At 53.9% G+C, this 15,860-nt stretch overlaps 1 protein-coding gene across 1 annotated transcript in view; it reads left to right on the top strand.

Annotated features, from left to right (window-relative positions):
• Positions 1-15,860, top strand: part of LOC133341476 (potassium channel subfamily K member 16-like) — a 42,175-nt gene that overhangs the window by 24,035 nt on the left and 2,280 nt on the right. Inside the window, exons 2-4 of the mRNA XM_061550147.1 lie at positions 11,296-11,413; positions 11,552-11,718; positions 14,483-14,651. Coding sequence (XP_061406131.1) covers positions 11,296-11,413; positions 11,552-11,718; positions 14,483-14,651 — 454 coding nt within the window. The remainder of the gene's footprint in view (positions 1-11,295; positions 11,414-11,551; positions 11,719-14,482; positions 14,652-15,860) is intronic.

Below are 15,860 nucleotides of genomic sequence, written 5' to 3'. Positions count from 1 at the left end.
ACTCGACTCGTGTAGACCCTATGTCCCTGGCTACACAATACACTCGACTCGTGTAGACCCTATGTCCCTGGCTACACAATACACTGCATTCGGCTCGTGTAGACCTTACGCCTATGGCTACACACACTACACTCGCCTCTGGGTTACACAGAGTCCCGGTCCCGTTAGGACAGCGGGACTAGGTACCGCAGGGCCCTAGGTCTTCATCCCCGTCTTCATTCTTCGCTGGTTACACACTGCCCTCACGCCTGTGTGCATCCCCTTTTATAGCCCCTGCTCACGAGAGGCGGAGCTGATGCGTACTTCAACGTGAGCATCGCTCCTTAATGAACCAATCACGACGCACTCTCTCTACGATCCGTTTTCCCCAGCGCGTGTTAACACTCCTCCACCAATCACACCGCGCTGCCACCCGATCACTCCCTCTCAGCACGTCACCCGTCCACAGCCAATCAGTACCCCGTAACCCACGACCCCGCGCTGACCCCTGATCCTCCACCGTCAGCGCACGTCACCACCTACACAGCCAATCATTACGCGCTGGCATACGATCTCTAATCCCAGCGCGTATCACCTCTACATCACCCCCTCCCACATAGCTTGCAGCCGGCCCGGCTGTTAACCAACAACACAACCTAACGTCAATGCAGTAACAAAGAAACTCCACCTCTCAGTGTGCCCCGTAACGCAACAACAACAACACAACACAACACTTAAATATGAAGCAATATACAGCCCGACGAACAACACAATAAAAGCGAACACCGGAAAACGAACACAATAAAAGCGAACACCGGAAACCGAACGCGCCAAGTGTCTCTGTGACTAAACGCAGTGCCGAGGCGCTCCGGCTGCCTCGACTCCTCACGTGGCAGGTCACACAAAGTAGCGCGACCTAGCGCGAGTCCGTCTGGCCGGTCCGTCGTATGGGACGGGACGTTGGCGACCGTCCGGTGGCTCCGGCTGCTCAAGATCCGGCCGCCGGTGGTCGGCAGCTGTCAGTTCCGAGACACCTGGGAGCGGATCAGGCGGAGACATGTGAGGAGCAGGCAAAGACAATTCCCCCTCAGGGTCGCTGGTCACGTCACATGCTCGGCCCTCATGACACAAGGGGAGGCCATACGGAGGCGAGAACGGTTTCAGTCGGGAGGGGTGGACGTACTAACGGCGTTTTCCCCATTTTATCTGAACGCACTGGGGGCGTGCAACCCGCACGACCTTCACGGGTCCCCGCCACGGCTTCAACAATTTAGGCGACGTAGCCAAAGGTGCCTGCGGGCAATGCAGCCAGGCCCTGTCACCTGGTTCCCAATTGTGCACGGACACCTTCCGTGCCCGCAACCGCTCGTTTGCAATTTGGCGAGCCCGTGAATTAAGCCGTGCGGCCTCCCTTGCCTCTGTCAGCTTATGAATATTAAATTTAATATGCTCTGCCAATTTCGAATTTGCTCGTGGTGCGGACAGACCCAGCTGCGTTTCCATGGGCGGGTCGGCTTCCCGACCGTACATCAGATAAAACGGGGAAAATCCCGTAGCTGCATGGGGGGCCATTCTATACGCGGCGAGGACCCCAGGGACCTGCAGGTCCCAATCAACATGCGCCTCACACACCTGCTGGCACAACATAGAAGTCAATGTCCTGTTAAGCCTCTCCACCATCCCGTCCGTCTGCGGGTGGTACGGGGAGGTACGCACCTTCTTGGTACCCAACAGGTCGCACACCTCTTGCAGTAATTTACTCGAAAAATTCTTCCCTTGGTCAGTCAGCAAGCGTTCGGGAGCCCCCTTGTCCAGGACGTAGCCCTGGACAAAGGCGTCCGTCACAGCCGCCGCCGACTGGTTGGCGAGTGGCCACGCCATAGGCCACCGGGTAAAATATTCGACCCCCACCAACAGGTACTTATTACCCCTAGGCGTGACCGGAAAAGGCCCCAGAATGTCGAGTGCAACGAGCTCGTTAGTGCGCGAGACCTGGATGGATTGCAGCGGTGGATTAGCTGGCACAGGCGGTGGTTTCCGTCTGGCGCACTCAACACAACCCTTCAGAATGTTCACCACGTCACCCCCCATTCCCGGCCAATAATAGTCACGCTGAAGCAGGGCAAGCGTTTTGTTAACTCTCAAATGCAAGAGGCGTTCGTGTGCGGCCAAGACAACCTTCCCCCTCACAGCAGCAGGCACCACAATCGCATGCCGCCGGGACAAACTGTCCCATCTCATCAATAGGCCTTGCTTAAGCTCGTAGGAGCCAGTTCGGTCGTGGTTACCTTCGGAACCCCCCGTCTTGCGGCGCAATGCCAGCAGGGAGCTGTCCGCCATTTGGAGATGGCCCCACTCAATCAATGACATTGAGAGCAGCGAGTCCTGACCCCCAGGGGTAGCGGGACCATCCCCAATTGGTGTGCTCGCGGCCGCAACCAACGCCTCCCTACCTTCCGTAACCGGCGGTTTACAGCGCGCCGATCCCAATAAGCACGCACATTTGTGACAAGGCAACAACCGCGACAGGGCATCGGCATTTGTGTGTCGCAAGCCTTTACGGTACGTAGTCGTGAACTGATAGTCTTGGAGGACTTCCAACCACCGCGACAATTGGCCCGAGGGCTGGGCGACCCGCAATGAATACTGGAGCGCCGCGTGGTCCGTCCGGACCGTGAAATGACGACCATAGAGATATGGCCTGAATTGTTGTACAAAAAAAACAATGGCAAGCAGTTCGCGACGGGTGACGCAGTAGCGCTGCTCTGCCGGCGACAACACCCTGCTACCATAGGCGACCACTCGTTCGACCCCTCCAACGACTTGGGACAGCACTCCCCCAATGCCCGTGTTGCTAGCGTCCGTGTCTAGCAAGAAGGGACTCGCGAAGTCCGGATAGCGCAAGGGTGGGGCCCTAACCAAGGCGTCCCGGAGGGAGCAGAATGCAGCCTCCTCCTCCGGTCCCCATCGGAACTTCACTCCTTTCGCCGTTAGAGCGTGCAAGGGTTTTGCAATGGTGGCAAAGTGCTCAACGAATCGGCGATAATACGAAGCAAAACCGATGAAACTGCGTACGTCTGACACTGACGTGGGCGTTGGCCACGAACTGACACAGTCCGTCTTCGCAGGATCGGTAGAAATCCCCGAAGAGTCGACAATGTGACCCAAGTACCTCACGGATTTACGAAAAAGGTGGCATTTGGCCGGTTTAAACTTTAATTTAGCCGATCGCATTCGCAAGAACACCCCCCTCAATCGCTGGAGGTGTTCTTCAAACGTTTTACCGAAAACAATGACATCGTCAAGGTAAATGAGGCACGTATCCCACTGCAAGCCCGACAAAACCAATTCCATAAGACGCTGAAACGTCGCCGGAGAGGAGTGAAGTCCCATGGGTAACCGGTTAAACTGAAACAGGCCCCCTGGAGTCCGAAATGCGGTCTTAGGCTTAGACTCTTCGTCGAGTGGCAACTGCCAGAATCCGGATAATAAATCAAGAGTCGAAAAGTATCGCGCACCAGACAATGCGTCGAGAGACTCGTCCATCCTGGGGAGCGGATACTCGTCGGCCACAGAGATCTTATTCAGGCGACGGAAATCGACGCAAAATCGCAGGGACTCGTCCTGCTTTTTAACGAGCACAATAGGCGCTCCCCAAGGACTGGAGGAAGGCGAAATAATGTCGGCTTCTAGCATATCGTTAACTGCCGACTGAACATGTTCCTTCTCAGCAGGACTCAGTCGGAAGGGATTTTGCCTGACCGGTGCCGCATCGCCCGTTTCAATGTGGTGGCGTAGCAGGTCCGTGCACCCAATGTCATACTTATGTTTACTGAAGACATCCGAAAATTCAATGAGCAACCCGCGCAGCGCACCCAACTGTACCGCTGATAAATCGTCAGAGTCCGCGCACAGCGAATCAACCCAATCGAGGTCCTCCTTCAATGTAACGTTTTTCGTGGGACTCGGATCCGCCTGCGCAACCAGCCTCTCCTCCGCAGGGACCCGCGCCGCGTGAGCTAGCACGGTGCCCTGCTGAATGACGGCCGGCCGCGCCCCAGCGTTTAAAACCATCACAAACGGATCCCTGTCAGCCCCCACCAAAGTGTGAGCCACCGACAAATCGAGACCTCCAACAGCCCTATTAGAAGGACCCAAAAGCATGCCCTGTTCCGAGGCCTCTTTCACCCATGGCTTCCGCAACCGGAGGGGAATTAACATTTGTGAACCCGGGGGCACGTGCACGGTCTGTGTCGCTAACGCCTGTATGGTAGCGCACGCCGTCCGAATTTCATTAGGGCTCGTCAAAAATGAAATACGGCGACCCGATGGTAGTTCAATGCAACGCTGATCAATGAGAATTTTGATGGGCATTTTTGCCAAAAAATCAGTGCCCAATAGACAAGGGACCGCCAGGGAGGACGAAACAAAAACGGGTCCCGACAATTTGATATCACCAATGCAAATGGATGCCCTAATCTGACCGATAATGCCCAACGATCCCCCGTTAGCGGCGTAAAATGGCACATCCACCGGAAGAAGCGGACGACATTGTACAGGGAGAATATTATAAATGAGATCCGATATAATAGTCGCCGATGCCCCCGTGTCCACCAACACCCTGACCTCGACCCCATCAATAGATCCGGTAACTACGGATGAACCCGCTGAGGCAGCCACTATTCTGTGCCCCAACTCCGACCATTTAATGTCTCCCCGGTCCCGGCCGAATCGCCCTCTCTGAACCGAATCCCCGAACTCTACTCGGCTCTCCCCCGCCGCAACGCGACGACCCATATGTGCCGAGTATGCGGGCCGAGCATGTGAGGTGCCGCAACTTGCCGGGGTTTGCAGGGACGACTTGGGGCCTTGGTCGTCGTCCAGCCGAGGTCCCATGGCGCGCTGACGTGGGGCGCGGCAACCGGAGGCCACGTGGCCCCGGAGGCCGCAGTTATAGCAGGTGATGACAGTCGTCGGAGATCTCGGTTGCTCCAGCTTGCGGGCCGCTCGCAGAGACGAACGACCCCCCGATCTCCAGTCCCCCGGTCGTCCCGCGATGAACGCCTCCTCTCGTGGGCTGACGACTTGGGTCACGGTGACAACTGGGCCCGGAGTCGAGGCCACGGCAGCATTGCAGACGACTCCCTGTTTACGTTGAAGGACCTCGTGCGCTTGTATGCTTGTGGCGACCCGTAAGGATGAAATATCGGTCTCATCGGCCGTGTTGATGGGGACCCCCAGGTCCTGCGCCAACTTGAGCAGCTGCTCCAAAACCATGGCATCTTGGCCCTCCTCGTCCATACGAGGGAACGCGGCGTCGGCGAGAGCAAGCAACGCCGTGCGGTAGGCGAGCACGGTCTCCGTGTCCGCCTTCCGTCTTGCATAAAAATGATGGCGGCACGCGGAGGGAGGACCATAGACCTTGGCCATGAGAGCCAGCGCATCTTTGAGCGTGGAGCGGTCCGTCCTGCGTGCGGACGTGAAGGCCGCGAGCGCGTTGTCATCCAGCATGGCAGGCAGTGCCCGCAGTGCCGTAGCGTCGGACCAGGCGGACATCTCCTGATGCGCCAAAAATCTGCGCTGAAATTGGCTCCAATCCCCGCCTTCCGCCTTGAAGGCTGACAACGTGGGAAGGCGCTGCTGAAAAATGAAGTCGTCCTCCTCCTCGTGCTTCCTCTCTGCCGCCCCGCCGGTGTGTAAGATGGCGGCCCCATCGGCGGGTATGTGATGGCGGTCCGCCGCGCGCGTTGGTGACGTCAGCGGGCGCGCATGGAGAACCACTGCCACGTGGTGATGGCCGTTCCCGCCAAAAGTCGGTGCAGATGAAATGGCGGCCATCGGCAAATCGTTTTGGCGGGAATCTGCAGGGCGACCCTGCAGAACGTCGGCCGCCGTTCCCGCTCCTCCCGACGAGCTGATTTCCGCCAAGATGGACGCGGCGGCGAGCAGCAGTTCCGCCAGACGGGAGTGCGCTTCGCGAAGCACGGCGTCAGTCCCCCGTGGCTCGTCCGGCGCCGTCGGCGGATCCTGCCCCGTGGGCAACTCCTCTTCCTCACCCCCCGATGCCAGTTGACCCGCGTCGTCGAGGTTGTCCCCGTGGTCAATCCCGTGGGTCCGACGGTTCCTCCTTGTATCCATGCTTGGAAGACCGTTTCACTTCTGACGCCAGTTGAAGTATGGGAATTGACGGCAGGAACTTCTTGACGGGAACACACTTTTATTACATCTTTACGTATCAAAATACAACGTGTAGTCTCCTTTCTTCCGACTTCACACTCCACTACTCTCGTGTAAACTCTAGGCCTCTGGCTACACACGATACCCTTCACTCGTGTAGACCCTACGCCTCTGGCTACACAATACACTCGACTCGTGTAGACCCTATGTCCCTGGCTACACAATACACTCGACTCGTGTAGACCCTATGTCCCTGGCTACACAATACACTGCATTCGGCTCGTGTAGACCTTACGCCTATGGCTACACACACTACACTCGCCTCTGGGTTACACAGAGTCCCGGTCCCGTTAGGACAGCGGGACTAGGTACCGCAGGGCCCTAGGTCTTCATCCCCGTCTTCATTCTTCGCTGGTTACACACTGCCCTCACGCCTGTGTGCATCCCCTTTTATAGCCCCTGCTCACGAGAGGCGGAGCTGATGCGTACTTCAACGTGAGCATCGCTCCTTAATGAACCAATCACGACGCACTCTCTCTACGATCCGTTTTCCCCAGCGCGTGTTAACACTCCTCCACCAATCACACCGCGCTGCCACCCGATCACTCCCTCTCAGCACGTCACCCGTCCACAGCCAATCAGTACCCCGTAACCCACGACCCCGCGCTGACCCCTGATCCTCCACCGTCAGCGCACGTCACCACCTACACAGCCAATCATTACGCGCTGGCATACGATCTCTAATCCCAGCGCGTATCACCTCTACATCTGTACCAAATGGAAATTCCCCCGGTACAGCTATTGAAGGCTTCACGAACTACGCAGTCGAAATAGATGTTAAATAAAATGGGAGCCAGAGGACATCCTTGTCGCACCCCAAGGTGTACAGGGAAAGGCTCCGACTCCCGGCCACGTAGTTTTACCCGGGCCCGCTCACCATCATGAAGGTCCTTAATGATCGTGAGCAGAGGGTCAGGGACTCCGAAAGCACGAAGAACAACCCAGATCCCAGGCCTACTGATGGTATCATAGGCCTTGACCAGGTCAATAAAGCAGAGATGTAGGTCTTGTAGGAATTCCCTACACCTCTGCTGTAGCAGACGGACAGAAAATATGGCATCTGTACAGGACCGCCCTTTCCTGAAACCGCCTCTTCTCAGCGTGCCTGGCAAGGCGATGTTGAATAATCCTTGCCAGGACCTTTCCCGGCACACTGAGGAGTGAGATGCCCCTGTAGTTGTTACAGTCTGTGTGGTCCCCACACAGACTGTAACAACCACCTTCTTAAAGAGGGGGACCACCAGGGCATCCTTCCAATCCTGCGGTACCCGTCCAGCGGTCCAGACTGTTGTTATGATGTCATATAGGGCAGTCTGTGCACAAGCGCCACCCTCCCTCAGCCTTTCGCTTGGGAGATCATCTCTGCCCGGTGCCTTTCCTGGTCTCAGACTCCGGATCGCCTACAGTACTTCCTCAACAGATGGCACCTCAGCCAGCCACTCACACACTCACCTGCTCACATACACTCACACACTCGCCTGCTCACACACTCGCCTGCTCACACACTCGCCTGCTCACACACTCGCCTACTCACACACTCACACACTTATCTGCTCACACACTCACACTCTCACCTGCTCACACACTCACACTCTCACCTGCTCACACACTCACACACTCGCCTGCTCACACACTCACACACTCACCTGCTCACACACTCACACACTTATCTGCTCACACACTCACACACTCACCTGCTCACACACTCACACACTCACCTGCTCTCACACTCACACACTCACCTGCTCACACACTCGCCTGCTCACACACTCGCCTGCTCTCACACTCACCTGCTCACACACTCACACACTCACACACTCACCTGCTCACACACTCGCCTGCTCACACATTCCCATTCTCACCTGCTCACACACTCACACACTCACCTGCTCACACACTCACCTGCTCACACACTCACACACTCGCCTGCTCACACACTTACCTGCTCACACACTCACACTCTCACCTCCTCACACACTCACCTGCTCACGCACTCACACACTCGCCTGCTCACACACTCGCCTGAAGCTCACCCACCCGCTCACCTGCTCACACACTCACACTCTCACCTGCTCACACACTCACACTCTCACCTGCTCACACACTCGCCTGAAGCTCACCCACCCGCTCACCGCACTGAGGGTTGCAACACTTCTCTCCACTCCTTCCCTCGCGCTCCTCCACGATGGAGTCCCCTTGCTACCAACGTCTCTTCTCCCCGCTAAGCTCTTAACAACAACAGAAACCTTGCTCCATTTACGACACCCGTGTAACTCTTATCTAACAGCGCCGTTTGTTGCTGGCCGGCCGTCTGACGTTGTGGGTCCGTGTGCCCAGCAACTTTGCCAAAAGCCCTGCAGAGCATCAGTACCACCACAGCAGGAGCCATCGCCTGGGCTGCTGAACTGCAGAGACTCTCGGCATAAGGCACTACCACTAGCGACCACGTGACACTTATCCACAATAGTCACCTTGCTTGTAGTTGTACCCTATATTCACAGGAAAAGCTTTCTGTAAAAAGAATAATGCGAGGTGACTTGTTGCCAATATAAACCCACGAGCAACGCTTCCCGGACCGCTCCGGCTGGAGTAAAACACCGGTTGTGAACGTTGCTCAATTGCTGCCAACACAGCCCTTCGTCAATCCACTGCTGGATGGAGGAGGTTGCTCAGACCATACTTCATCGTGCTCGCCGGTGCCGGTGGGTTAAAACTAAGGCCGTAATTATAATATATATTGGGGGAGGGGACACATGCACCCCCCCCCCCCAATATTCAAATAAGCTCAAAATGTCCCCCCCAATATATTGCTATAAAATAGATTTCTGTTCATATGATTGTGGTTATGGTTGTACTTTATGAATCTCTAATCTCTGCCATTACATACAATGAAACAAGAAAAGGTTAAAAATAAAAAACAGAGCAATGTAATACAATACACTATTAAAAGTCAATCCTATGTGTTAGTGATTTTTTTTATATTGTAGGCAGGAAATTCGTTTTCAATTGAGATGTTTTTTTTCTGGGGGGGGGGACCCCAGACCCCCTGGAAGATTTGCCCCCCCCCCCCCAATGTTGACTCCATGGCTACGGCCTTGGTTAAAACAGAGGGGGTGGGGGTCAGGGCCGGTTCAAAAATCACTTTGCCGAGTGATCTTCGCCACGGAGATTCGGATCTGCTATATCTTGTTATCGAAGGCGGACTAGGATCGCAACGATGCCGTTCGTTAACGCAGAGACGCAGCGATGTCTTCTCGAGCTGAACGTCTCTCATCGGTGAGAACCGCCCGGGATAGGCCGCGGTGGTCCAGCACCATGGGCTCACCGCACGTGGCCGCCTGCCCCCAGCACTGTGCAGGCAGCAGCAACGTGTGGGTGGAATCGCGTGCACGCTACGACGCTCTCCTCCCGTGTACACGTTTAGATGCCATCCTCTGGCAGGTCACGAGAAGGCAGTACAGCAAATGTTCAATATTTTTAGGGCAGGGGTGGGGAACCTTTTTTCTGCCAAGGGCCATTTGGATATGTATAACATCATTCGCGGGCCATACAAAATTATCAACTTATAAATTTATATTTGGTCAAACATTTAATGAACTCACCCCTAACGTGATGTCTGGAACTGCGTCTCTTTGGTGAGGCGTGTGATGGGAGCTGGTATTGATGATGATGTTGCTACTCGCAACTGCTTTTCCAGGTTTGCTCCTAGATTTATTGAATTTCGAGTCCCGCCTGCGGTTGCCTTGGCAGGGCCACACCAAATGATTTCGCGGGACTTATACGGCTGCGGGCCGGACGTCCCCCACCCCTGGTCTAGGGGTAGAGTGTTGCCCACACGCGCACGTGGGTTTTCTCTGGGTTGCTCAGTTTTACTCCGACATGTAATAAACACTCTTTCATTGGCTGAAGACGCCTGCGAATATAGAGGTTCGCAGAGCTTGGGCAATCGTTGGGTAGCGTGGGCCCACTGCGTGACTGCTGCTGGTTCCTCCTCGTGGCCCCTCAGGTGGACGCCGTGCGGAGTCGGCGGTGCTGACAAGCTGACGTTGTTGTTGTTGTTATCAAGGCAAACACAATGCCGGTTCATGGCAGCATTCAAGCTGTTGGTAAAAGCGAGTGGGGCGCGGGCAAGGGCAGGAGGGGCAATGGGCGATGGTTGAGAACAGTGACGGAGCGGAACGCGTCAGAGTGTTCGTCAAAACCTCCTTCCACGGGAGACGGAGCGACGAGAGCGGATCGCGTGATTGGACCTTGCAGCAAACCGTTGCGCTGGCGGCGGCTTGGGGAGGCTTCCACCCCCAGTGGGGAGATCATCACACGATGTGACGCAATTTTTGTTCCTGGGTAGAAAGTGGTATTTTTACATTGCTTATGCCTCAAAAGTACAGAAAATGGCTATTATTGCTCACAAACTTTGCTTTTGTGACCAGGACTTTATGTGACCGAAAGACACAAATGCACACCACGTTTTCTCATTGAAAATAAGTACATTTAAAAATATCACTGTCCTTTTAAAGCTTTCGTGACTGCGGGGATTCTTCATCTTGGTTCTTTCGGTAAAGTCACGTAGAAGGGAAATAGTAAAATAATTTAAATAAAACATAATAAAATAACTCTCACGACGTTTCGGCCACAACGCAAGCAGCCGTCCAATGAAACACAGGTGAAGACCAGGTCTGTCGGGGAGACAGCGTCTGAATGAAACACCACCAGCGTGGTGGTGTTTCATTGGACGGCTGCTTGCGTTGTGGCCGAAACGTCGTGAGAATTATTTTATTATGTTTTATTTGTATTATTTTATTATTTCCCTTCTACGTGACTTTACCGAAAGAACCAAGATGATATCAATGTCCTGATCACAAAAGCAAAGTTTGTGGGGAACCATAGCCATTTTCTGTACTTTTGAGGCATAAGCAATCAAGAAATAACACTTACTACCCAGGAACAAAATAAAATTGTTACAAATTGAATTATCGTTGCGTACGGTGATGGCGATGATGGCCATCGTTGAGAGGTGGAGGCCACGGGTTGTAGAACTGCAGTTTGTGAATGCCGCTGGCCCTCTGCTCGTGCTCCCAGGCCATCACCATGGCCCAAAAGGCCGGCATTCACGTGGCGACCAGCCCGGGCCGCGAGAGCATCAACTGGAACCCCGAAGGGGCCTTCTTCTTCGTGGGGACCACAGTATCGACCATCGGTAAGTGGGAGCCCTGAGGGCCCGTCGTGAAGTGAGTGAGGAGGGCCACTTATGGCCAATTCGTTTGCGCAGGCTACAGGATCGACCGCAGCGCCCAACCGCTACCCCCCCCCCCCTCCATTCTGCCCTCCCCCCCAGGTTATGGGAACCTGGCTCCCGCCACCGTGACGGGCAAGGTGTTCTGCACCATCTTCGCCACCTTCGGGATTCCGCTCAACCTGGTGGTGCTCAACAAGGCGGGCCAGGCCACCCTGCACGGCGTCGAGTTGATCGCCGGGGCCCTGCGGAAAAGGGGGCTCAAGGAGGTGAGGTGACCAATCCACGTGGGGGGCTCTGAGGTCGGGGGGAGGGGGGGGGGACACGACTCCAGGGACAGCGGCCCCACTGCTGCTCGAAGGGACAGACACGGAGACACCGAGACACAGACATCAAGATACAAAGACAAGGAGACACAGACACGGAGACACCAGGACACAGACATCAAAATACAGAGACAGACACGGAGACACCGAGACACAGACATCAAGATACGGAGACAAGGAGACAGACACGGAGACACCGAGACACAAACATCAAGATACAGAGACAGACACAGAGACACAAACATCAAGATATAGAGACAAGGAGACAGACACGGAAACACCGAGATACAGAGACAGACACGGAGACACCGAGACACATACATCAAGATACAGAGACAGACACGGAGACACACACATCAAGATATAGAGACAAGGAGACAGACACGGAGACACCGAGATACAGAGACAGACACGGAGACACCGAGACACAGACATCAAGATACAGAGACAAGGAGACAGACACGGAGACACAGACATCAAGATACATAGACAAGGAGACACACACACGGAGACACCGAGACACATACATCAAGATACAGAGACAGACACGGAGACACCGAGACACAGACATCAAGATACAGAGACAAGGAGACAGACACGGAGACACTGAAAAATAGACACTTTTTCAACTATTTTATTTTATTTATCAGTTAAAGCCCACTCAGCTATTCGCTCTTTTTCATAAGCGACCTGGCCACAAATGACACCTCAATGAAGTGGCTTAGGGGCCGTCCATAAATGACGTCACGCGATTTTGGACGATTTTTGACGCCCCCCCCCCCCCCCGTCGTCACAAAAAGTCAGACCCCCCCTCAAATGTGACGTCACAAAGCTCTGCCCCCCCCAAATAAAGCATGCTTCAAATCGCTTTAAACTATTGTCATTGTAGTGCGTATTTAATGTGGCGCTGCACTCTGATGTTGTAGGAGAAAACATTTATTTAGAAGTATTTTTAATTAAGTAGAACGTGTTGTCATTTTGATGTGACGTCACATTTCTCAAACTCCCCTCCCTCGTCACACATCGTCACAAATGTCTGACCCCCCCCAACTCCCTAGGTGCGTGACGTCATTTATGAACGGCCCCTTATGTGGAAATTCATAGCAGCCAAATACTCTAAACGCATGTTGACTCTAAATTCAGAAGGGAAAGCCGGAGGACCCGGAGGAAAATCCTAGCGAGCACGGGGAATGAGAGAACACATCGAGGATCAGAGGGGCCAGGGTTGGGATCGAACCCACGACCTCCTGGATACCCGGCGAGGGTGGTGACACCTTGCCACCGTGGAGACGCAGACGTGGAGGCACGGAGACACAGAAATACAGGCGCGGACACACAGAGGCACAGAAATACAGGCGCGGACACACAGAGGCACAGAAATACAGGCGCGGACACACAGAGGCACAGAAATACAGGCGCGGACACATAGAGGCACAGAAATACAGGCGCGGACACACAGAGGCACAGAAATACAGGCGCGGACACACAGAGGCACAGAAATACAGGCGCGGACACACAGAGGCACAGAAATACAGGCGCGGACACACAGAGGCACAGAAATACAGGCGCGGACACACAGAGGCACAGAAATACAGGCGCGGACACACAGAGGCACAGAAATACAGGCGCGGACACACAGAGGCACAGAAATACAGGCGCGGACACACAGAGGCACAGAAATACAGGCGCGGACACACAGAGGCACAGAAATACAGGCGCGGACACACAGAGACACAGAAATACAGGCGCGGACACACAGAGGCACAGAAATACAGGCGCGGACACACAGAGGCACAGAAATACAGGCGCGGACACACAGAGGCGCAGACCCAGAGACACAGCGAGTGTGCACGTCGAACTTCTTTCGCACCGTACGTGGCCAACCGTGCGAATCGAAGGTGCGGGGCCGGACACCGATCTAAGCACACCAAGCAGTTGTCGAGAAGTGACGCCACGTGTTGCATGTTGCGTGTTGCATGTTGCGTGTTGCATGTTGCGTGTTGCATGTTGCGTGTTGCATGTTGCGTGTCGCTGTGTTGCGTGTCAGTCAGGTTCATAATCCACGCCTACAGGTTGGTGTTAGTGAGGAATGTGTGTCACGTTGTGTGCTGGTGTGTTTAGTATAGGTTTAACACGTAGGCTTTCAGAAATATGGGTGTCGCCTGATGAAGCTAGTTATAATTACTGGCGAAACGTCGTACTCAGATTGTAAATGTGGCTTTCCTCTCCAACACACAACCGGTGTGCTGTACTCGTGACGAATTGGCACGTTCTGTTGACGTGAAAACCCTTACTAGTTGGCTGTGTCGGGTGGTGGCGGGTTTTAACGACATATTTATATATTTACGCGATCTAAAACAAAACAAATCTGTATTATGGGTATAAGTAAGACGTTGGTGTGATGTTGTGCATCACTGTATTTTGTATTAGTAAGCACTGTGTTTCACGTTGTGTATCACTGTGTTTAGTGTTAGTAATGTGGCGCTGATGTTCTCCGTGCACAATCCACATTTCTCCTGCACGGTATCCACGCCGCAGCCTGCTCGCTGCACCCCCCCCCCCCCCCCCACGGGGTGAGAGGCGCTGCCCTGAGGGATGCGGTGAGACCCCCGGCCCGCTGTTGTTGACCCCCGCGTCCCCCAGACTCCCGTTGGCTCCTGAGGCCATTTGGAACTTCCCACGCTGAGCCCCCCCCTCCCCCCCCCAGTGCCAGGTGCGTTTGCTGAGCGGGGGGCTCTTCCTGGGCGTGGGGTTCGCGCTCTTCCTGCTCATCCCGAGCGCCGTGTTCATGACGGTGGAGGGATGGGGCTACGCCGAGAGCTACTACTTCTCCTTCATCACGCTCAGCACCATCGGCTTCGGGGACTACGTGGTCGGTGAGGTCGCCGCCACATCGTCACAGGCCGTGCCGCGCCCGGGGGCCACGGGTCACAGTGACCGCCAACCCCAACCCCCTCCTCCCTCCCATGGACCTGCCGCTCGGCGTTGCCATCGTGGCGAGTGTGCGGATACGAACGTGTTCATTGCGACGCTTCTCGCGACTCCAAATCAGTCCCTCCAGAAAAACGCGATTATGCGATCGCAAGATTCCACGCAAAATCAGCCAAAGTCCGCATATTTATGCGGGGGGCGCGTTTTTTCAAATACGCCGCACTTTCGCCGCATAAATTGCAGATTTCCGCGCGCAAAATATGCGGGCTTGCATGATTTCATAATCCCCGCATTTTCGTTGCAAAAAGTCACATATATCTTAGCAGAAAGTAAAAAAATATTGCGTTTACTTCACACAAGCGCAGCCATTTCCCCTGTTGCCATGGGAACGTTATGAAGTGTTAGAGGCTACGTAGTTAGTTTTATTCAGGAGTTTATGCAACTTTACAGTTGAAAGATTGCACTTTTTTTTTAGTAGTATGTAAATTTACATTACTGTAAGACTGTACTGTTACTGTATTGCTTACGTTACCGTGCACTGAAAACACTTATTTTAACAGAAGATGTCTGTTTTGTATAGCTACCTCTGTAAAACAGGAAGCACACATTTTATTTTTTTATATTTTATTTATTCATTTTTACAGAAGTTGTAGCATATTCATTTTGTAAAGCTACAGAACTTGTTCGACTCAATGTTTTGTAAGTTTGAGCCATCTGTTTGTTAAGGTCTGAAATAAAACAAGATGAGAACTTAAATATTCCCAGCACTTTCTGTGATGTAGTATGCTTGCTTATCATAGGAAGTAATAAGAAATGACTCTTTACATTAAAGTAGTAGCCTAGTGAATAGGGTGTTGGGGGAATCACTTTTTTTTCTCTTTTTCATCAAACCGCAATTTTTGCAAGTTCCCGCAATTTAATCGCATAAAATTGCATAAATATCCCGCATATTCCATCGCATTTTTTAAGAAAACGTGCCGCATAATCAACGATTTTTGCCCGCAACAATCACCAAAAAACTCCGCGTTTTTCTGGAGGGACTGCCAAATGCGACGGTCGCTTCGTACACACAACGCGATTTGATGCATTGCAGAGAGCGCGTCGGTGTCAGCGCGAGGACTGCCTCCTCCTGACCGTGTTCGTGCTGCCTTCCT

This window comes from Lethenteron reissneri, chromosome 11 (genome assembly GCF_015708825.2).
Source record: "Lethenteron reissneri isolate LAM-NWPU_2019-01 chromosome 11, ASM1570882v1, whole genome shotgun sequence".
In the NCBI taxonomy this organism is placed as follows: Eukaryota; Metazoa; Chordata; class Hyperoartia; order Petromyzontiformes; family Petromyzontidae; genus Lethenteron; species Lethenteron reissneri.
Note: the sequence above shows the minus strand (reverse complement) of the source record. Positions and strands in the feature narration are given on the sequence as shown.